Here is a 24,059-nt window from a genome sequence, read left to right as displayed (position 1 = left end):
GATTATTCAGACCTTTTCTACACTGTTCCAATCTGCGTGCGTGCTGAATCCACATATGAGTCAGTCCCTGAATTGCTTTGATTAAGAGTCCATAAGGTCTTTTCCATGCTATTAGCACAATTCTATAACTATAGCAAGTTGCAGGGTGTCAAAGATACATTTAGTTTTATTCCAAAAAAAAAATTGAAAAAAAAGATGATACCTTGGCTTGAGGCAAATTTTGGACAAGAAATTAATACCAATTAATGAATTATGTCATAATGGTGAATGTTCTGAAATAAAGGATGTTCTGTCTACAATCTTCCAAACCAGATCTCAGGGTTCCTACACATTTTCTTTTTTTAAATTCCATACTTTTCTATACTTCTCTAAATGTAATTTTTTTATTTAACAGCTGAAATAATTATTAAAAAATTCCAACTATAACATGCATTACATTACAATCTCTGATGTTTTTCAGAGTCAGAATCTCTAATGTTTGATATTAGAGGATATTACCAAATAATTGCTGGAAGGTTGTAGCTACTGTGGCTCATACAAATTAACACCGAACTACGTTCAATGCACAGCAATAATATTAATAATTAAAAAAAAAAAACAGTGCATAGTTAATCATTTAAAGTCCATAAAAATCATTTAAAGTCCACACCATTGGCACGATGTTTCAAAGAGCCGGAAATGTTGAATGTAAATAAACGCTATACTCATGCGCAGTACAGGGACGTGAGCGTTTTTCCGACGTTTCTGCGTGAATGAGCAACTTTGAGGAAACGAGTCAAAACAAAACATGTACAAACGTGTGTTTCTAGATGAAAATGCTGTTTTCAAATGTATTGAAATGAGTGTAGACATAGCCTTTGTTTTATATATAAAAAAAGGACATTCTTAATTTAATATTTTTCAAAATTGAGTAGGGCAATAGTATGGAAACACAAATATGTTTTAATACTCAGTGTTCATTTTTCAATACCAATCCAGACCTGGAAATCACTCGTACTTTTCCAAAATGCAGAGGAACCCTGTAATCTAGATGAATGTAGATGAATGACTTATGGTCAATATACATGTCCAAGCAGTGACTACTTCCACAATATCTATCAGATGCTGAGAAAGCTAATCAAATTCAAGTAGATCGGAAAGTCAAGGCAGATAGGTCTTTGCACCTGCATCTTATTTGTTTGAAATCAAGCCTCAGTACCCACTTGTGACCAAAGTGTGGAAATAGCTAGTGGCAGTTAATGAATGCTGATGACAGAGACAGTTACTAATGCAGTCCATTACTCTTCCATTTTTTTAGCCCCTTTAATAATTTCTCATGTGTTCATTTAATTCAAACTGACACAACCGAATGGAAATTTCATTGCTGTTGACCATTCAGGACCTCTATGAGGTTTGCATTAGATTATGTAGATCAGATTAAATTACACTGCTATTAGGAAAAATGCATGCAGCAGTAATTTCTGGCCTACCTGTGCAGGTGAGTAGAGCTTCCTGTGGTTGTGTGATTCATATCCTCCACTCAGAGGTGTGTACCCACTTTGGCTGGCATGCACGTGAGCCCCTACCATGCCTGCCTGTCTGCCTCCACACTCAAAACTTGGCCTGTCTCCTCCAACTCCACCACCTCCTCCACCAACTCCACCACCTCCAGTTCCCATCCCGATGCCAGGCCCGGCAGCAGCTGCCAGTCCACCCAGGCAGCAGAGTCCTCCCTGTGCTAGTTCGAGCTCGATTTCAGCGTCCATCTCCGCCTCCTCCTGCGCCTCTTTGTTCGAGTCGTCTAGGTGCTTCATTAGAACAGCAACGACTACGTTGATGAGGACAAATTGGGCCGTCAGCACAAAACTCACAAAATACATGGGGGAGATGAACTGCAGACTGCCATTGCAGGAGTAAGTGTCGCCTGGTGGGCATTCGCGTAAAGTGTCCTGGGAGAAAGAAGTAGGATTTGAAACATAACATGCAAAAAATATAAAAAAACCTAATAACAACAATAATAATAATAATAATAATAATAATAATAATAATAATAATAATACCTTTTTACGACTCAATGATAATAGTAACAACAATGATAATAAGATTTTAATGATAAAAAAAAAATAGTGAAAACAATTATTTATTAACAATATTTAACTACTATTTAAATTTATGAATAATTATACTAATAATTATACTAATTTCCAGTGGTGGACAGTAACAAAGTAAATGTAAGTTGTACATTACTTACTAAAGTATTTTTATTTAGGAATTTTTTAAATATCTTTTTTTACCCAACTACATTTTGTGAAAACAGTCACCAGCCATCAAGCCATCAATCAGTGTCGAGCATGCGCTTATTTAATTTTTTACTTGTTTTGATTGGCGCTTGGTGGTATCTATTTCGCACAAACATACAATTCAGCATCAGTTCAACAGCAAACATAACACTTTAAGAGTAATTATTTGTAGAGAAAACTCCTGATTCTAACTTGCCACAACACCCATGGCCTTATTTCCATTTTTTTGAAGTGGTTGAAAAGAAAGTTTTGGGCTCATGATAATTGTAATAGATAATAATCAGTGTTTGACTCATTAATATCATTTTATTAAGAGTTGGTTGTGCTGTACATTGTGTAGTAACAGTCTTTTCACATAAACTGAGTTGATTAAGCAAAGACTCTTGTGACTAAAAGGATGATAAGACATTATATTTTTATTTTAACCATAATAAATGATAGTATTTTGGATACTTTGGTCCATTTTTACTCAAGTAAAAGTTTAAAACAAGCACTTTTACTGAATTTATATTATTTTACATATTTTACCAAGTGTATCTCTACTCTAACTTAAGTACATGGATGGTGTACTTTGTCCACAACTGCTTATTACTAAATACTAATAATTCTAAGAAATACTAATTAAATTCACCTTCATGATTCCGTTCCAATTGTCACCAGTCGATACCTGGAAGAGTGTCAGAAAGGCCATGCCGAAGTTCTCAAAGGTGGCATGACGACTCATCCCCTCACACGGGTAGTCAGCGTTGCACACTAAGATCAGCCATTAAATAAATAGAGGAACAAAGAAAGACAGACATTTTATTTTATTTATTTCCTTAAACAATTAATTTAATTTGAGAATGAACCTATAAACTGAAAAGTACAATGCTGCAATCAGCACAGTTTAACCTCAACGTCTTGATAAGTTTAGTTATTGAATGAAAAAGTCACTAGTTGCAGGGCCAACGGGTTTGACATCTGTCGTTTAATCTCTACTAATAAGAAGACCATTTACCCAGTTCCCCGAACAGCTCGACACCCAGAGCAGCGTAGATAAAGAACAGCAACATAAACAGCAAACCCAGATTTCCCACCTGCAAAACACACAGTCATTCAACATGCCATTAGCTAATTACAGTAATCATGAGAGCTGAAGTCAGTGTTTCCTTCACATTTCCAATAAACAAGAAGTCAGCAAATAATGACTCATCGGAATAAGTAAGCAATCAAAAATTTGTTTTTTCTCCCCGAGATGGGCAAACCCCCCTAATAAGACAATGTTTACAGATTGGATTGGATACAGAAGCATCTTGGATCCCAGCAAACAAACTAATTCATCAAACCCAGACAGTGAAACATGCACTGGGAGGGAAAGACTTCTGGTCTAACACAATTGGCCATGCGACGAAGGCCATGACTTACGTTCATGGTCAGTTTAGACAAAAAAATACAGGAAGCACATCTGGAGAGATTAATGAACAAAATATTACATTTCTTTTAGTTTTTTTAATAATTCACTTGGTTCGGTTTATTTTGAGTAAAGTAACTTGGTGTGCAAGCAATTTGAAAAGATCTTTGAGAAATCACATCTAAAACCTGCCCTTCGGATGGATTCTTTTTTTTTTTTTTGTTTAGACGCCTATTGCCTATAGATAACCACATACTTAATAAAGGTCTTATAAATAATAAAAATGGGAAGCTTGAATATTAACCAGACAAAAGTAAATCGTATATTAAAGAGTTTAAATTTGCAAGTTAGAAATACCACATGCTAAATCAGTTAAATGTATTTTTATTTGTGTAGCATGTTTAACAATCCACACTGTCTAAAAAGTAGCTTATAAAGATAAAGTAGTCATAATGTTGTATAAAAGAGTGTATAAGTTTATCGCCTATTAGTTTGTTATATATAATTTTAAGTTTATCCCTAATGAGCGAGCGAGTTGCGACCTATAGCAAGGAGAAACTTCCTAAGATGGCACGAGGAAAAAACCTTGAGAGGAACCGTATTCTAAAGGGAACTCATTCTCATCTAGGAGACACTGAATGTTTATTCATTACAGTTCCATCATTGTTGAGGTGTACTGTTTAAATGATAGGGACTGTGCATGCAAACTGTGGTGCTGAGTCATTGCTAATATTAATTACAGTCCAAATCCATTCTCAAAGTTCTTTAGTTGCTTAGTAACTTCATGGATCTTTGGGCTGTTCTGGTAAAAGCATCTGTAGCTGCACAAAGTGTTTTCCAATTGAAGAGAACTGCAAATGACCAAAGTACAAATTAACAAAACGGTGCTTGCTAGTTAAGTATGCTAGAAATATAGGCTCCGATGCAGTGTTTAGCTTACATGGAGCCCTGGAGAATATGCAAATGTGATCTATTTAATGGACAGGATAGATCAGTTTACACATACTGTTTTTCAAAATAAAAAAGCTAGACATTGGAGACCATCTCAGGAATCTAAAATCAGCTAATTAGCTTTCAGAAGTTTACAATGCACAACAAGCAATAAGCTCTGTGTGGGTGTGTGCTACTTGCTGCAAAAATATTATTGCGAGATTTGAAAAGTTTCCCGAGCACAAAGGCCAATCATGCTTACTTTCGGTGTACTAGATGACAGATCATGTTCAATAAAGGTCAACAATGCATACGTGTTACACATTGTACACCTCTCTGATGTTCCTCACTCGTGCGCCGTTAAGTGATCGATCTCCACAATTAACCTTCTCACCATTTCACCGTCTTTCCAGTCAAAAGGACGTGTGTGTGAAGGTAAGAGCACAAGACTGGGAAAAAAGATGGTCTAAGCTCAAGAGATTGGATAGACCAGCATTTGTCTGTGGCACGTATGTAATTTAATTATTTTATTCCCGTTATATAAATATTATCCCATAGTGCTTTTGAATGCTTGAATCCGATTCAGGAGATGGTGTTGATTAAACTTCTATAACTGTTAAGCTCCCACGTTAGTCGTGAGTTCAAACTTATAAAAACAAATGAAATAGATAAAAAAAAAACCTGTTAATTCAATGCATTTGTTCTGTTTGAATGGTTTCTATAGTAATAAGTTTACTTTTACGTTTGTACAGACACATGATCTGAGTATAGTAATAGACCTTTCAAAATGTGTTGTTTAACACGGAAAACTAAGAACAACTAAATCTGTTTAACAAAGAAAAGCACACAAGGGGCAATATGGTGAGGCTTTCGGTAAGAAAATGATATATTTCACGTTTATGGAAAGGATCTCCATTCCTTCATGACAAAGGAATTTTTCCTTACTGTGTTTGCTTTTTTTTTTGGTCTTAATAACTTCAAGGAAGAATATTATAAAAAGTTTAATTACCTGAGGTAAAGCCTGAACAACGGTGTCTAGCAAAGCTCGCATCCCGGTGGCCATCTTCAACAGTTTCAGCACTGTGAATAGAGAAACGAATCAAAGTGAAAAAAGGTGCCATATGTATAATTGCTATTCAGAGACATTTTTTAATGAAGGTCCCACGGTCCCAATTGCAGCAGAAAGGAAAATACCAAATGTCAGAATCTGAATCTGCAAAAGGATGTGGGTGCGCAGGAGCTCAGTCAAAGCCCTTAGTGGGAATCTGTAAATGCCATTAATTACCATCAGAGACCTCCTTGGAAACATCATAACACACCAAGCTGACCCCTGAGGACCTACAGCGCCTACACGTCCACAAAACCTCCTTTCACCGTGTCACAGACAGTCAACGGTCGTCTTTTAGCAAGAAAAAAAAAAGACTTGTTCGACACCAGAGTCGTGTGATTTTGTCCCCTTGTACCGATCATCTGGCCACAATTACAGCTGGGTTTCTTAAAGGTCCTCGCTGATGTCTATAGCTATGCTTAGTGGAACAGACACTTGGGGTGAGTTTGGAGATAAAAATAGAAATGGAAGTATACTAAGGGAATAAAGGAATTAAAGAAAAGGAAGGAAAGGAAAGAGAAAGCAAAGAAAAAAGCCAAGGGAAGGCAATTATTATTAAAAATCTAGGTAACAAATCATATCCTTGCCCGATCATTTCAAACATTGGAAATGTTTCATAAATTATAGCCAGATGTTGGAAAAATATATCCACATATATAATTATTTTCTCAAACATAATTCATATAGGATCCTTGCGTTCACTATAACAGAATAAGGATTTTCCAAAGAAACTGACCACGGGCGATCCTCAACACCCGCATGATCCGAATAATGGTGGGGTTGATAGGAAGTGAGGCGTTAATCTCGATCTCCTCTAGTGTGATGCCCATCACAGACAAAAGCACAATAGCAAGGTCTAGTTGATTCCACCTGCCAGGAGAGATAGCAAAAAATGAGAAAGAGACGTGGCAGAGAAATTCATTCATTAATTTAGAGATATGATCCCAGAACTGACGGCTCTGTTGTACATGATCCAAACGAGCAGAGTGATTATTAATGATTAATTAATTATTAATGAAACATTCTCCACCTTAGAAATGCAAACAGTGTGTCTTCTATATTCAATAAAAAAAAAACGATTAACAATGCACATTTACATCCTGCTGAATAAACATCAGATACTATGTTATAAAATACTTACATATTTATACGAGGTGGTATCAAAAAGTTTTGAGACCAAGGGTGTAACTGGAGTTATTCTGACCACACGCCTTACCACGTCTGCGATTTCATCATTCACAGCAAGTTAGAACAAAACCAAACGGGAAGTTCTGCGTTAAACTGGGCAAATCTGCCACAGAGACATTGATATACATGATATACGTTTGGCATACAAGGATGCCGCAACGAGTCGTACGAGGCGCACAAGCAACACACGTGCTTCAAGATCCCCGGAAGTCGACAAAAGTTCAGGAAGACCTTCAACAAGCTCAACCCACGAAAATGTCGAAACCATTCGGTAACTTGTGCATAATGATCGTCGGAGAAAAAATCCACATGATCTCACTTCAGCACCCACACTACTCGCCAGATTTGGCTCCTCCCGGAGATGAAGATCCGGCTCAGGTCGGCGTTTTGACACAATTGTGGAGCGTCGCAGAAGGTGCTTGACACGCTTCGAAAAGAAGACTTTTTGGACACATTCCCATATCAGAAACACTGGGGGCGCTGTATTGCTGTGCAATGGGACTATTTTGAAAGTAATAGAGGTTCCCTGGTGGTCTAGTGGTTAGGATGCGGCGCTCTCAACGCTGCGGCCCGGGTTCGATCTCCGGTCAGGGAACCAACCCCAGCCACTTTCAGTGCCGGTCCCAAGCCCGGATAAATTGGGGAGGGTTGCGTTAGAAAGGGCATCCAGCATAAAAACATGTGCCAAATTAAACATGCGGAGGATCCGCTGTGGCGACCCCTAATGGGAGAACCTGAAAGAAAGTTTAGTGTGTAAACTTAGATAAATAAAGTACTATCTTGTAAATAGAGCCGGTCTCCAAACTTTTTGATACCACCTCGTGTTTAATATTTATTAATTAATTTATTAATTTATACATTTTAATTTTTTAACTAAAATTTTTATTAAACCCAAATTAATTGGACTTAATAAATGGACTTCACTTGGATTATGAATCATGAACCACTCCATAGTTCAAAATATTAAAAAATCCATACAGAGTACAATTATTTACATTTAAGCATTTAATTGCATAAGTAATAGCCCCCCTCTCCCCCTGCTGTGAAACATTTAGTCCAGGAGCTCCTATGCCCTTCCAATAAGAAACAAAAACCCAACCAGGGATTGACACCAAAGTGGAGTTTTTGTGCTCTTAGCCATAACATCAATAGCTACATTCAATCCTGCAGACAAGTGAGAAAAGTAAGAAATTGAATGCAAGAAACGATCGAATCAAAGAAATCTCTGACAGAAGTCCCACGATTGCTCGCACAGAGTTCATCTATGTGCAGTTGCACACTGAAAAACATTCCCATATTATTTGATATGGTAACTCAATCATAAGTTTCACTTAAATACTGATTTTCTGATCACCTTAGCAAATTTCTCCATTAATTCAACCTACGCTAACAAACATAGTGTCAGACTGATAACAGCATCTTTTTTCATGCGAAACATTCAGGCTGAGCAAAGAGAGTGTGTGACAAAGAAATGAAAGATAAAAGGAAAGGAATAATTAGTGTATTTCATCAATTACCTTTCACAACTCTGTGTGTGTGTGTGTGTGTGTGTGTGTGTGTGTGTGTGTGTGTGTGTGTGTGTGTGTATGTGTGTGTGTGTGTGTGTGGGCAAGTGTGTGTGTGTGTGTGTGTGTGTGTGTGTGTGTGAATATGTGCACTGGTAGCCTGCGTGTCAGCATTTTGGCACGGAGGACGGCTGTACCTGTCTTTGAAAAAGCGACGGAAGCCGAAAGCAATGAGCTTGAGTGTGGCCTCGACCACAAAGGTGGAGCTGAAGAAGTAATTGCAGTACTTCAGAGCGGTTTCGAGAGACTGAGAAAAGAGAGAAAGAGAGGGGGAGCGGGAGAAAGACAGAGAGATGAGGGCATGGAAAAATAGACAGCAGCACAATAATCTGACTATTGCAAAACACTGCAAGGGAATAAATGACGTCGAGAAATACGTCACATAGTCACAAAGTCACCCGGGCGGGGCTCGGACCTTTGGCTGGTCGTAGTGCTCGAGCGACATGGTGATGACGTTGATACAAATGATGAGAGTGATGAACAGGTCCAGGTAGTGGCTTGTGCACAACGTGTGGATCATCAAGCGGACATGGCCGTACCCGGCGTAGTACGGCAACTTCTGAGCTTCTGCACAGACAGATGGAGACAGCGAGAGATCAGGCGTAGGGAAAAAAGGAGTGGGAGGCTTGGGTGGAGATTGGCAGACACCAGGAATCGCAAATACTGGCAGACAGGAGAATCAGCACAGCAAACAAAGGAATTGTAACAGAGTAGCACTTTCATGTGATGCAAGGATGTCGCTGGCATTGGTAAAAATTCATCACCAAATCCGTCAGGGAGGCCACAATAAGATTTGTGTTTACAGTGTACCAAATGTATAGCCCACTCTCAACTTTTGAGCTTTTGGCTTTATAAACTTGTTAATAAACCTCCTAAGACCTGAGCTTTGGTTTGGCTTGCATTTTAGATTTCTTCCAGTTATTTGGGGTTAGGAAGAACCAATAATTATAATAACCATATATTTTCTTTGAACATGAAGCTCTTCTTGGAAAAAAATGATGTCACTTATGTGGACACTCGGTCTGTATCTACAGAAAACAATAAAGACACCATTGTGCACAATGTCCACGTATGTGGACAACCAGGTTGTAGGAGGTTAAAGTTAAGGCGCTTGGTTTTGAATGGAAGAGATGGAGAAATGTTCTTCTTTCAAACACTCAAAATACTTAAACTAGTTCATTTTGCTTTTGAGTTTATTATTTTGGTTAATAATTCCCATTATATTCCTTTATTATACTTTTAACAACTATAGATATCAATCTAAATAAATGCTGTTTTGACTCAAGACCAGTGGTGGACAGTAATGAAGTAAATGTAACTCTGTACTTAAGTAGCTTTTTCACGTATATGCATCTTTACTGAAGTATTTCCATTCGGGGAGACTTCAACTTCACTACATTTCAAAGTGAAACATTTAACTTTTTAACTGGTCAAACACACAGCAAGTCACCAATCAGGGTCGAGCGCACGACCTGTTTTAATATTTTTTTGATTGGCGCTTGGTGGCATCCACTTATCAGCAACATACAGTTTAGCATCAGTTTAACAGCAAGCAGAACATTTTCAGAGGAATAAATGATTAAAGATACTCCTGACTCGAACTTGCCACAACACCCGAGACCTTATTTGGACAATTTACTATTTGAAAAGATGATTTTGGGCTCATAATAATTTTAATACCTTCAACTGCTGCTGTATTTTTTGCACTACATTGTTCTGTTTATACTCACTTCTGGGATATAGTTTTTTAGTTTGCATAGTTTTCACAGTTTTCTTGTACAGTACTGTATAATCATGTAATGGTAATGGAATGGAATAGCCAGAATAGAATAGAATAGCCTTTATTTGTCACATATACATTACAGCACAGTGAAATGTTGTTCTTCGCATATCCCAGCTTTCTTGGAAGCTGGGGTCAGAGCGCAGGGTCGGCCATGATACGGCGCCCCTGGAGCACACAGAGGGTTAAGGGCCTTGCTCAAGGGCCCAAGAGTGGCAGCTTGGCAATACCGGGGCTTGAACCCCCGACCTTCCGATCAGTAATCCAGCGCCTTAACCACTGGAGCCACCACTCCCCCTACAGTAGGTTTACTGGTCGGCGCTATATAGGGTTTTGTGTCTTGTCTTGTGTCGTCTGTCTGCACTGTCTGTCTGCACTGTTTCCACCAGGTTGCACTCGATGCACTTTATGTAACTTGTGTTGTAGCTCTATGTTGTTTTGTTTGTTGTTGTTTAGTGTAGCACCAGGGTTCTGGAGAAACGTTGTCTCGTTTTTACTGTGTACTGTGTACCACTGTGTATAGTAGAAATGACAATAAAAGCCTCTTGACTTGACTTGACTTGACTTGACTAATAGATAATTACCCAGTATTTGACTAAATAATAATAAGACATTATAGCCATAATAAATCGTACTACTTTGGATACTTAAATATATTTAAAGGCATATTTGCAGGCATACTCAACTAAAAGGTTCAAAAGAAGCACTTATGTTTACTGGAGTGATATTTTACCGAGTGAATCTCTATTTTAACTCAGTACATGATTTGTGTACTTTATCCACCACTGCTCAAGACCAATAAACTACTTGAAAAGTCAAAGAACATTTGTTTTATGTAACCACATGGAATTGGCAGAACCAAACATAATTTTTTTTTTTTTAAAGTTAGGTCTTAAAAACACCATACACTACAATCCACCAAAGAAAAAAAAAAAAGAAAAAAAAAGAAAAAAAAAAAAAAAAAAAAAAAAAAAAAAATATATATATATATATATATATATATATATATATATATATATATATATATATATATATATATATATATATATATATATATACTGTATACATTTAGAGCATTTGACTGACACCCTTCTCCAGAGCGACTTATATTTCACTCAGATATAAAGCAGAGCAATTGAGAATTAAGGGCCTTGCTTAAGGAGGTTCTGAACCCGTTACTATCCCTTTAAAAGTCCAATGTCTTTTCCAGTGAGCTACCACTTCCCCATTGGTGGCTTTTCCAAACTGTTACCACCAAGTCGGAAGCTCACAATGTTTTGGGCCCATTGTTTTAAATTTTCCATTTACTTCAACTAGGAGACACAAACCTGTTCCAGCAAAACAGTACCCCTATGCACAAAGCCAGCTCCATGAAGATCTGCTTTACATGGGACTCTGACCTCAACCCTAATCAACAGCTTTTGGGATGAGTGTAAATGCCAACTGCACTCCAGACCTCCTTACCTTACCTACATCAGTACCTGACTTTACTAACACCCTTGTAGCTGAATGAGCACGAATCTCCACAAACACACTCCAAACATCTTCCCAGAAGAGTGAAGGTCATTTTAACAGGAAATTTAGGACTTGGTCTGGCGTCCACAAACTTTTGTTCATATAGTGTGATTTCCCCGCCCAACAACTCAATGCACACACACTTTTGACACAATTTCTATTTTAACACAGATGCAGCGGTTACTTTTTTTTTTACTTTATGGCTCACGTTGTCTATTTGGACAGCTCAAACATGAACCTCAAAAAAATGACAGAAAGGTCAGAGTCAGGAAGGATGTGCAGTCGATAACAAGAGAAAAAAAATCCATGGTTGAACAAAGCAGGTGAAAAGGCTGGCAATGAAAAAAAGGAAAAAAGCAGGAGGTGGAAGAGGGCAGGACTTGGTTTGGGGTGATTTTGTCTCACCTAAATTAAGAAAGGAGTAGTCAAGGCAGACAGAAGAGAAAGAGAAGGCGGACAGCTGGAGGAGAGCGGGAAAGAGAGAGAGAGAGAGAGAGAGAGAGAGAGAGAGAGAGAGAGAGAGAGAGAGAGAGAGAGAGAGAGAGAGAGAGATGGCGAAGTGAAAGAGAGCATGAGTGGAGACAGGAGGGGACAGGTACGACAGCCAGATAAGGTGGGATAAATAAATGAAGAATGAGATGAGTAATGAAAAAAGGGTGACGCGATAGAGATGAGACGAGAGCGAGATTATTAAAGGAGGATGAAAGATGGTGGAAAAGAACTGCGAAAGCCAAAATGAGGGGTGTGATTAATGCTAACTTCTCTCTGCTGGTCAGGTTCTTAACTCGCTGAAGAAAAAAAATAGAGCTCCATGACCAATTTCTTGACCAATTTCTTTTTAACCAATTTCAGCTACAGAATGTTGTTGGATCGTGCGATGTAAATGGTTTGAGTTCGGGAAAATTACCCTGTATAAATGTAGCTGATTAGCCAATATCTGTTTGTCATTAGCTTCATGCTGGGGCTATACTGTATAAATTAGCAAAGTACCGCTAACATTTCTGAGTCACGTCACACAAAGGTTAGAGGCTTTGTTTAGCCTACAGATATGTTGTGATTCAGTAGCATTAATGATAGCTAAGCTAGCTAAGCTCCCTATTGTTAGCTTTGTTTGCTAATTCTCACATCTGATTAATGGTGATTAAGTTGTTGGTTTATATTTAGTGTATGTGATGTTATGCTATAATTTGTATAGCAAAAGTGAATATATATCAAAACACTAAAAAATCATTAGCAAATAATGAAACTATCTTTAATATGTTTTCTGTGAAGTTTCAGCACCTTCTCTCAAATGTCCTTTCTTGGCTATGGGATTTCTTCAAGGTGGACTTTGCACTTTCTGGTTACTGAGGAACATGACAAGGTGGGTGTCTTTTTGTCATGCTCGCTTCTATTTTACCTTGCCAGCTGTCAGGCATCCTGTAAATATGTGCTCCCTGTACTGTATTGAAATGTAAAAAAAAAAAAAAAAAAAATGTTTGACACTAGTTAGCTATAACAATGCTCCTGCGATACTTATAATAGTATGCCAGAAGTATTTATCCCAGACGTACCTATAACAGTGTCCCAGAATAACTTTATCTTGTTGCAAATTTTTAGGTCTGCTTGGAAAAGATGATCTCATTGTCATTAAATGATCCTATAACTGCAATACTGATACACTATATGGACAAAAGTATTGAGACACCTGACTTGTGGTAACTATGTATACTGTTCCCACCAGTGGTGGGCCGTCAGGGCCAGCAAAACCTTCTCTGCTGCCGTAAACACTAACAGAAGCGATGAACTACATTTACAACCAAAGTTGTAATATTTGTTTTATAAAATCGTATACATTTATTCCCAACAGTTTATTCTCTTCATTTTGTAGTGTTTCTCTTGGCTGCACTGTTTCCAGTACGTGTATGTGGAAGTTGGATTTTAGCCTAAATGTGCTGCCATGTCAATCTAATCTGCCCAGGGCCTTCAGATTCAGTACTGCTGGCCTTTTTACCTTAGTCTCTATTAGCAATGGATCTGTCTCTTCAACTAATTAGATTTCAAATTCACCTCACTGGCCAGCTATCTGTCCCAGAATAACATTTTTCCGTCCTCTGATTGGTTGGTTAGAGGGAAACGACCAAAAAAGTCGGCCAACCCCAAAGCCAGCTAGCTTGTCTCATTGATGGTTTCTATAATTGCAACGTGATAGTGGTGGTATTAAAAGGTAGATTAGGTCGGTTAAGTCCCCACTGAAGGCCCAGGTACCGAAAGCACAGCCCGCCACTGGTTCCCACAACGTTGGAGTATATCATTTTATGTTACTAAATAAAACACAAGAAGAACAAAAGAAAATAATTTCATCCACTGTCCCAATGTTAATGCCTTGTTTTTAAGCACACGTTCTAATAAAAACAGGTCCCTCTCTGTTTTTACACTTACTCCGTCTCTTCTTTTCCATTCGCCTGAGCCTCTTCTCCTCCCTCCTTTTGGCCTCCTCGACCTCCTGGTGCTGCCGGCACTTGTGAAAGTTCTCCACCACCACGCCGACAAACATGTTCAGCACAAAGAAGCTGACGATGAGGAGGAACGAGATGAAGTACAGCAGCATCCATGGGTTGTTGTTGGTCAACGGCTGGGAGACAGACGAGATGGGGGAGGGAACAAATTTACAGCAACAGGAGAGAGGAAAAGACAGGAGAGGAGAGGAGAGGAGTGGAGTGGAGAGGAGAGGAGAGGAGAGGAGAGGAGAGGAGAGGAGATGAAGGAAAAATGTTTCATCATTGTGGAAGTGTATAGGATTCTTTAGTCTGACATGGGATGGAGGGTTCTATAAAAACAAGAAAAGAACCAGGCTAGAACATTTAACCACTGAAATAACATTTGTTATAACAATGTTTTATTTTAAAATAATTTTTTATTTTTTATTTTTTTTATAATACTTTGGAAAAAAGGGAGTTAATTAATCAGAAATAGCATTATTGTATATTAATTTGTATATCACAGAAAATTCTATAAGCAGTTTGATTACTGAATACTCAAATAGGAAATATACACCATGCCAAGGTTGTTGAATGTCTAAAAATAAAGTTAAAACTTATCTCTACTTGAAACAACAACAACAACAACAACAACAACAACAACAACAAACCCAACAACTAGTGAACAAAACAGTGTACAGAAAATTCTAGACACTGGCAGCTACAATAGCTGTACATACAATATAATTTTTTGTTGGAAGTTAATGTGCAGTACTGTTGGAAGTTTTGGAAGCTTAATTATAGAGAAGGTACAAACATGAGTAAAATGAGAGCTCTGTCGCTTGTTTACACCCTGGGAATAAATTATTAGTTATTAATTAAGAATCTTGTAGTCATGATTCAGCTCTCAGACAGTCAGCAATGGTGTTATCTGAACCCCAAAATATATATATATATATATATATATATATATATATATATATATATATATATATATATATATATATATATATATATATATATATATATATATATATATATATAAAACCACTGTCATACAAATAAAAAATCATATATTGTGATTTCTGGATTTTTTTTTTTAGATTATGTCTCTCACAGTGGACATGCACCTACGATGACAATTTCAGACCCCTCCATGATTTCTAAGTGGGAGAACATGCAAAATAGCAGGGTGTTCAAATACTTATTTTTATATATATATATATGTATATAAAAAAAAATTGTTAGCATTTTCACTCTGGATATGTACAAAAAATACTAGTAGTTGCTCAAAGCAAATAATTTAATAATCGTTATCATGCTGCTGCCTATGAAGCTACAAGCTGAAATACAAATACACCAAAATAATTTTTGATAATGTTATCGAATTCCACTGTATTTCTGTGTGTGATCTGTGTGTGTGTGTGTGTGTGTGTGTGTGTGTGTGTGTGTGTGTGTGTGTGTGTGTATGTGATATACAGTTCTCGCTCCTACCTGTTGGTCTATTCCCACTGCATCGAGGCCATGGTACATTATATTAACCCAGCCGTCTTTAGAGGCCAAAACAAACAGAGACATCAAAGCCTGGGGGAAATGACACAGAGCAGCCAAAAGATAAAAATGAATTACATACAAACATCTGGGACAGAAATCCAGCAAACTACATAACATAGTAAATAGCAAATACAACTATCTATAAAAAAGTCATAGAAAAAATTAATGGGAAAAGCAAAAGCAAAAATATATATTACAAAATCATTTTAGAAATAACTGAAATAATAAGAAATAATCATTATACAAAATGATTTAATACAATAGAAAAGAATGAAGGCTCAGAGAAACAAAAAGTGCAAAAAAAACCTCTTAAACTGTACAAAAAATTTTTTTTTTATTTCTTATAATATAAATTGCAAAATAAAAAATTAATTACATCATTTACACATGGTCCAAAAAAATCCTACTAAACAATAAAACGTATAAAAGAAGAAAAAACAAAAAGAAAAAAGACACCAATCAAATGACAACATACTGTATATGTAAAAAAAAAAATCGCAGGTCACCATAATCACAAAACTCCTCGCACATTTACACACTTTGCCACCTGTGGTATGTTTTTTTGAACACACACATAAAAAAAGCCCACAAAGAGGTAAAATGTGCAACACTCCACACAGTTGGATAATAACATATAAGGGCACATATAAATAAATAATCATGTACCTGCCCCAGGTTGTCAAAATTATACTTATGATGAACCCATTTGTATTTTGCCAATAGACAGTCTGACTTATTGGTGATGTTCTTGACATCCAGGCCAACGCAATAATAGAACTTTCCTTTGAAGAGCTGAAACACACACGACGCATACACAAACATAGTTGCATTAGTCAATGTTTCATTAAGGCCTTCGATGGAAAGGAAAATAACCCAAGGCTCTAACAAGTACAGTATGAACTCGGACTGGGAGATGAGCTTTCAGCCTTCATTACAGCCTGAGAGATCTGGCACGATGAGGGAGAGGAGGGGAAGAGAGAGCGTACGAGAGAGACAGAGCGATCAGTATGAACACTCTGATGGGTTTTGACACAGAGCAGAGAGAGTGAGTAAAGAGATGATTAAATATCCAATGAAGCACGAGTGAGGTTTTTTTTTTTCAGACTAACAGAAACAAACTGGTTCCAACCTGCACGCCGAGGATGCCGAAGATGATGAAGAACGCGCAGCAGATGAGCACAATGTTCCCTATGGGCTTGAGAGACGTAATGAGGGTCTCCACCACCAGCTTCAGTCCGGGGGCCCGGCTGATCACCCTGCATGTACACACATACAGCACTCAAAAAGATTTCTACTGTAGTAACGCAAGCTTTCTCATAAATTATCGTTTCCATAGTAACACCTCATATACTGGGACTTATGTATGGTGAACAATAGATAGCTAGCCAGCAAGCTAGCAAGCTAGCTAGATAGATAGATAGATAGATAGATAGATAGATAGATAGATAGATAGATAGATAGATAGATAGATAGATAGATAGATAGATAGATAGATAGATAGAAAAAAAAATCCTTCTTACGATGTGTTTTTCTGTTGGTAACACTTTGCACATTTAAACAATGTTTGTATGAGATGAAACGTTCAAATTTTTTTTATTATTTTGTGAGCTGTTGGTTTTATTTCACCCGAATGTGCTACAGCTCCAACGGCTCAAATGAAAAGAACAATTCATTCATCTTTCAGCTTCATCTTTCATTTCATAATGGCTACTTCAATGTTGCACAGTGTAGCATAGCAAAGACTAAGCAAATGCTCTAGCCAAGTAGCCTGTGTACCGCTGGCAGGTGTGGGTATCCACACACACTCATACACACACACATGGAACAGGTGCAGCCTGGAGCAGAAGCTTCATATTAAAATGTTTCATCTGACTGGACAGGGATGAATTTGCTACAGAATGCCAGCAGCTGCCTCAAATATACACCTCAAAAGAGGCAGCTCTGAGATAAGATGCAGTGGATTGTTCTTCAGAAGTGTTTTAGTATGATTCATTGAGTCACTTCACAAAAATCAGTTCCTATCACAGCTATCTTTGTTGTGATGCTAGCTAGTTATGCTTTCGGGAATAGTAAACAATTGAAGATTATAAAGTGCTCAGCATGCTAGGTCAACTCAAATACTAATTAAATGCTAATCAAATGTGTTTTACATAAAAAAGACAGTAAAACTGTCATTAGAGGCAGTTAGAGGGAGCAGTTTTGGATCTTATGTAAGCACCAGTCAAACTTACTACAACTTTCTAACATGTTAGCACATGCTGCATGGAAATGAATTTATATTCAACTAAAAAGCGTTTTCTTTAAAAATGCATTTTCTATACAAACTATATGGACAAATGTTTGTGGACACCTGACAATAAGATAAATATGTGCTTTTGGAGCGTAGCATTTCACACCTCATCCTCATTTGCTATTATAATGACTTTTATTTATCTATTTAGCACATATAAAATTATAATAACTTGTACTATGATGAGTATTTGTTGAATTATATTATTATTCTTATTATTAACAATAATAATAGATTTTAATAATAATATATTTTTTATATTAATATTAATTATTAATATTATTATTATCACTTTTACCACTTTTAAAATAGTGGTAAAAGTGATAATAATAATAATAATAATAATAATAATAATAATAATAATAATAATAATAATAATAGGACATTTTTACACTTAATTTACTATCAATTCTAGACTTGACGATTTGTAGGAATTGTGTGCACAATGATACACTATGATGCACTATGATACCTGAGGGGTCGCAGGGTTCTGAGCAGCCGTAGGACACGGAGCACACCAAGGATCTTAGCCCCTCCGGCCATTGATACGACAATGTCAATTAGAGACACAAAGACAAGAAAACCATCCAGAATGTTCCAACTGCTGCGCAGGTAGGCACGATCACCCAAATACAAACCCATGGAAACCACCTGAGGAAGAGAGAAAGACAGGGTTGGTGGGGATGGGGGATGGTGGTACTGGAGTACTATTTTACACTTTATACACAGTTTGAAAATATATGACACTTTTTATGAGTGGGGGCAAAAAATAGGCGTCTGCTGTCGTTTTGACAGAATGCTATAAGGGTTTAAGGAGAATCTTTGAGAAAGGCCCAAAAAATGAAAGGATGAGAGAGATGCATATGACGGAAAGAGAAAAATGACACCAGCGAGATTCGTGTTGCTCTCATACGCCAAGCCTAGAGAGCGGACATGATGTGACCAGCAGGACCCATCCCAGGATGCCACATACTACTGATTTACAAAGCAGGAATTTTGAACACAAAAAAAAAATGTGTCATGATGTCAGGAAACTATCAATCTCGACACCATTCTCAACAGGAGCCACATTCTCAGGTGGATTTTGTTTATTTTTTTTTATTTATTAACATATTTATTATTTACTATCATGATTTTATTTACGCCTAACTTCGCCAGGTGACAGAAAGAAGCCCCCCCCCCAAAAAAAAAGATTCATGCAGAATTGCAATACTTTAGAGCACATTTTATTAATTTCAACTGTATATTTACATATTATCACTATAATCATAAATATAATATTTTATAAACATTAATTTGCTGCAGTGAGGACGATCCTTTCTCTGTAAAAAAGTGCCTCAGTGGTGTACAATTTTGGAGTTTGCACAATTTAACTAAACAATGTGCGTTCTATCTTGTTTTTGATATTGATATTCACACCAATAATGTGTAAATTGGGCCTTTTATTGCTCTCTCTCCCTCCCTTTCTCTCGTTCTCTATCTCTCTCTCAATGTGATAATGACAGAATCAGTTAGCCTCGTAATGAAGTGAGTCAGAGAAACCCAAAGTACAGGACAGATACATGATAGAATGCCTATGAGGAAGTAATGAAGAAATTAATACCATCATCAGCTAATTACACATCTGCAGTGGGGGTGTGGGTGGGAAGAAAGGCAAGAATAAGAGAAGAAGAAAAAAATGAAAGATAAAAATATGGTGAAAAGGAGATGAGCTCATTAAATCTAGAGAATGTCATTTTAGATTTCATGATCCATTAGTCAACAGTCTGCTAATATTTAGTTTACCACATAAACAATAATAATAAAAAAAGTAACAAATAATTTTACACTGTCTGCTTTGCACACACTGGCATCCCACAGGGCTGTGTTCTGAGCCAACTTCTCTACTCCCTGTTCACCCATGACTGGGCTCCTCTGCCTAACTCCAACATTTTTATCGAGCATGCAGATGACACCACCGTGGTCGGCCAGTTAAGCAACGATGACAAATGGGCCTATAGGGAAGAGATCTAAAGCCTGAACGCCTGGTGTGCCACCAACAACCAGACACTCAATGTCATGAAGACTATAGAGCTCAATGTGACACTCCCCAGTCTACATCAATATTGTGCCTTACACACACATCCTGCCTAATATTTTACACACACAAAGACACACACACACACACACACACACACACACACACACACACACACACACACACACACATATACATGTATTCATATTATATATATACACAAGGCAGTCAAAAAGCGCACTCTACCCTGATTGGTGGCTTGCTGCGTGCTTGAATTTTTACGTTTTTATCTACTCATAAATAAAAAGGAACAGCTGAATTTGCAAAAAAAAAGTCGTTGAGTAAAAGTTGATACCTGACGTTGAAATGTTAAAGTAAAAGTCTCCCCAAATGGAAATACTTCAGTAAAGTACAGATACACGAAAAAAGCTACTTAAGTACAGTAACGAATTACATTTACTCCGTTACTGTTCACCACTGATAAAGATGTGTTAAAGTTTTTTAAACTTACCAATAAAATGGTTCTATTAACTTTTTACTGTAACTGGCTCTTAACAGTCATTTTTTTAACAGTGAAGTGAAAACCTGAGAAAGTTGCATATTGTTTGCAGATTGAAAGCTTAGGCAAGGGTTGAAAATAACCTGAATTAGAAAAAAAAAACACCTATACTTTTTTTGGCGGAATGGATTTCAGCCATGACAACTCTCAGGATAAAGATAGTTAGAGTTTATTTATGGGAACAGAGTGTAGACAGGTTTGGTGTTGGCGGATCTGCTATGCTACCCCTGTTGCTGCTAAGAAGGTCTGAAGACTACTGTTAAGCATTTTTAACCCTGCTCTGTTAAAGTTGTTGCAAATGATGGAGTAAGAGGAACCTCCATAGTAGATCAATACAGGTGGTGCTGGAGGGTGGAACAGAAAGATGTATTGCATCTACAGAGATGAGTTACGTAGAGTTATATAGAAGTAGAAACATGCCAGATCGAGCAAACAAATCGGTGCATGGACAGAGTTTCACGGCTGAACTTGACATTCAAGCTTTCTGAAAGTAAACCTGTCAAAACCTGTGAAAAACTGAGTTCTGATTAAAATTCCATTGTTTCTGGTCTGTTTTCAGTTTCAGACTTTTCTGTTGTGTTTTTCCAAATGTCAAAATAATAATAATAATTCTTAAAAACAGGTTTAGCACAGAAGGCTAAAGGCTATATGGCTACCAATCAAACATAATTCTTTCTCTGGGCTGCTGGGATAATAAATTCAAACATATGTACTAATGTTGTGTCAAACACCCCGAATGGTATCCATTTAAAATCCAAAAGCACTTTCTTCCTCAGAATGTTTGTAACATGCTCAATTTTGCTCAATGTTTAATGCGAGTCTATGAGCTGCTCTTACATATTAGCAAAGCTAAGCAACATTGCCATGTATTTCCAGTATACATTTCTGTATTATTTTCACTTTTGCCTGATATGCTCTATTCCTTTACTAACCCAAGGCTTTTTTTTATATATATATATCATTCTTGTGTTATTTGTAAGAATTCTTCCATAGGGAAGTCCATCTCGCTGAGAAACGCCGGATTGTGACAGCATGCCTAAATTATACATGACTTCAGACTATTAAAAAAGATATTTAAAGCTTGAAACTGACATTCATGCATGAATAAATAATTTTAAGAGCCATAAAGCCTAGTCTATAAAAAGAGCGAAATTAAATATGCTTTTCTTTTAGAAAACCCGCAAGCATTGTTACAGACACAGTTGGAAACCCTAAGCTAAATCAGACAGCATTTTGTACTGAGTGAAAGGGTGTGTTTACCTTGACCGTCATCTCAGCTACGAAGATCGCAGTGAAGATATAGTTGGAGATGGTGAGAAAGACTCGCTCCTATAGTAAAAAAAATAACAATAATAACGTGTGAGAGAAGAGAAGAGCAGAACACAATTGTCTTATTTTTTTGATATCTCTTTGAAAGCTCTAATAACAGTCAAATTGAGCAGTTTGTGGCAAATCGCAGAGCTAAAAAAGAACAAGATGGCGGCATTTTTAGGAGATTTTAGAAGAAAGTGTGTGAATAATATCCTGGCTTCATTGCACAGGATAGGGGAACATGTAAATGTCAGCGTGGCGAAGAGGAGTCATGCTGAGAACACCAAGAAGAACACATCTAACAGCCCATTTCTCAAACGTTCTGCTGATAAATCACAAGCATCTGGAAGTGATGAAAAATGCAAAGACATTTATCATCTCAATTCTTTCGAAATGAATTGATTTGTTGGGGTTTTGAAATGGTCGTCCATCATAGAATTTCTGAAACCTTCTAGTATACATGTATAAAAGTTTTGGTCTAAATTATTAGATTTGTATAGTTCTGGAACTGCAGCCAATTCTAGCTAAAGCCTTTTTACAATTATTCGGAAATTCTCCATTTGAAGAACTATTTACTGGAGTTCTGTAATGCCATCCAGTTCTACAATCCTTTCTTATTTATTTATTTCATTTTTTGGAACTTCTTTACAATCAGTTGTACATTTTAAGTTTAAGAGGACTTTTAGAAGTCTCCATTTTTATTACCTTTTATTAAAGAAGTCTAAATCTTTATATCCGTTATAGAATTTGCTGTTCCAATACTTTTGAAAGTATATGTAAGTCCTCTGGTATCACGTATATAGACGCCAGAGTGGTTAATCGTTTATATATCCCATACCTTTTTTTTTTGCTACTCTTTCTTACAGTTGTTTTCTTAACTGAATGGCAAATCAGCCATGAGGGCCTCATTGAAAAGAATGTTACCCAGTGTTCTCCGCTAAATGTTTACATGTAATTCTGCTCTTCCATACACATGAACTAACATACACCGGCTCTGCTTATTGCAAAGGAGAAAGACATACACATACAAGTCATACACATATAACAGGGCCAATTATGGCTAATTAAAATCCTGTATGTGAATAATTGTTGAGAAAAAGAAAGAAATAAACCCTACCAGACTGCCCTGATGAATCTTAGGTCTTTCAAGGGCCACTGTGATGCAGTTGAGGAAGATAAAGGCCAACACTACATAGTCAAACAGTTTATGAGCAATTATCTTCTGGCAAGTTAACCTGAACCTAGAGGGAAAGAAAGAAAAATGGATTAGTCTATAGTTGTACACCTCAGTGTCATTCCTTGAGAGCAACCTCAGCATGCATAAGGTAAAGGAGGCCTTGCTGTTTATTCTTAGGCACTCGTTAAAATAATGTTCTTTTTTCAACTCAACACGAATCTCAGCTCTGCTTTCTTAGAACAAGCTCTTGTGTGCCATGCTGTGATTCACCTAATTCACCTGCTTCACTGCTGCTCCCTGGGGCTCGATCGATAACCTAATCAAAACTACCCCACCATCACCATCTCATCTTTCAACGGCGCGCTCTGTTTTTTCAAGTGCTTCATTTTCTTCATTCCTATTTATCTGCAATCTATTCCTGCAGGATATACCCTTGGTCCTTTTTATTCATCGTTCTTTTTTACCTTAATCTTAACTATGATAACTATACGTTCATTTCTTCAGGCTTTCCACTTTCATTCCACAATATTATAGATTAATCCGCCATCCATTTTAAGATCCATTCTCCCATTCTATTCCGCATTCCCTTCACCTGTTTTTCACTTTCCATCCCACCCCATTCTCTGTATGCTTGAACTGTACTATTTTAACTTTCTATTTCTCTTACACTTTCACCTTGAATCCCCCATTTCATCCTTCCACCCGTTTTACCACTCCATACCACAATCACTTAATTCAATTCCTCTTCTTAATCATCTAATCAATCATTTATCTCTATGTCTACAACCTTCTTAATTTCCATTCCAAGATAAAAAAAAAAAAAAAGTTTCATCCGTCCTTCTTTTTTGCATTCCAGTCCATCATTATAAAAGCAGTGATCCTTCTATGAATTTTCAGCTATTCCATCCTTTTTGTAATTTGCATTTTAATTCCCAAC

At 37.1% G+C, this 24,059-nt stretch overlaps 2 protein-coding genes across 3 annotated transcripts in view; both read right to left on the bottom strand.

Moving 5' to 3' along the window:
• Nucleotides 1–24,059, bottom strand: part of LOC310716318 (arf-GAP with dual PH domain-containing protein 1) — a 172,388-nt gene that overhangs the window by 71,279 nt on the left and 77,050 nt on the right. The window lies entirely within an intron of this gene.
• The window catches only part of cacna1ib (calcium voltage-gated channel subunit alpha1 Ib), a 117,962-nt gene that overhangs the window by 19,045 nt on the left and 74,858 nt on the right, over nucleotides 1–24,059 (bottom strand). For both annotated transcript variants that reach the window (XM_083522738.1, XM_083522739.1), the window contains exons 17-30: nucleotides 23,063–23,186; nucleotides 21,895–21,963; nucleotides 18,531–18,709; nucleotides 16,898–17,024; nucleotides 16,435–16,560; nucleotides 15,709–15,798; nucleotides 14,177–14,369; nucleotides 8,876–9,027; nucleotides 8,598–8,707; nucleotides 6,444–6,577; nucleotides 5,609–5,679; nucleotides 3,277–3,355; nucleotides 2,911–3,032; nucleotides 1,470–1,928 (exon numbers count right to left, since the gene is read on the bottom strand). In XM_083522738.1, the coding sequence (XP_083378864.1) occupies nucleotides 1,470–1,928; nucleotides 2,911–3,032; nucleotides 3,277–3,355; nucleotides 5,609–5,679; nucleotides 6,444–6,577; nucleotides 8,598–8,707; nucleotides 8,876–9,027; nucleotides 14,177–14,369; nucleotides 15,709–15,798; nucleotides 16,435–16,560; nucleotides 16,898–17,024; nucleotides 18,531–18,709; nucleotides 21,895–21,963; nucleotides 23,063–23,186 (2,035 nt within the window). The remainder of the gene's footprint in view (nucleotides 1–1,469; nucleotides 1,929–2,910; nucleotides 3,033–3,276; nucleotides 3,356–5,608; nucleotides 5,680–6,443; nucleotides 6,578–8,597; nucleotides 8,708–8,875; nucleotides 9,028–14,176; nucleotides 14,370–15,708; nucleotides 15,799–16,434; nucleotides 16,561–16,897; nucleotides 17,025–18,530; nucleotides 18,710–21,894; nucleotides 21,964–23,062; nucleotides 23,187–24,059) is intronic.

The sequence above is a fragment of the Silurus aristotelis genome (genome assembly GCF_946808225.1).
Source record: "Silurus aristotelis genome assembly, chromosome: 2".
NCBI classification, from domain to species: Eukaryota; Metazoa; Chordata; class Actinopteri; order Siluriformes; family Siluridae; genus Silurus; species Silurus aristotelis.
The sequence above is the reverse complement of the archived record's forward strand: the minus strand, read 5'-3'. Positions and strand labels throughout refer to the sequence as shown.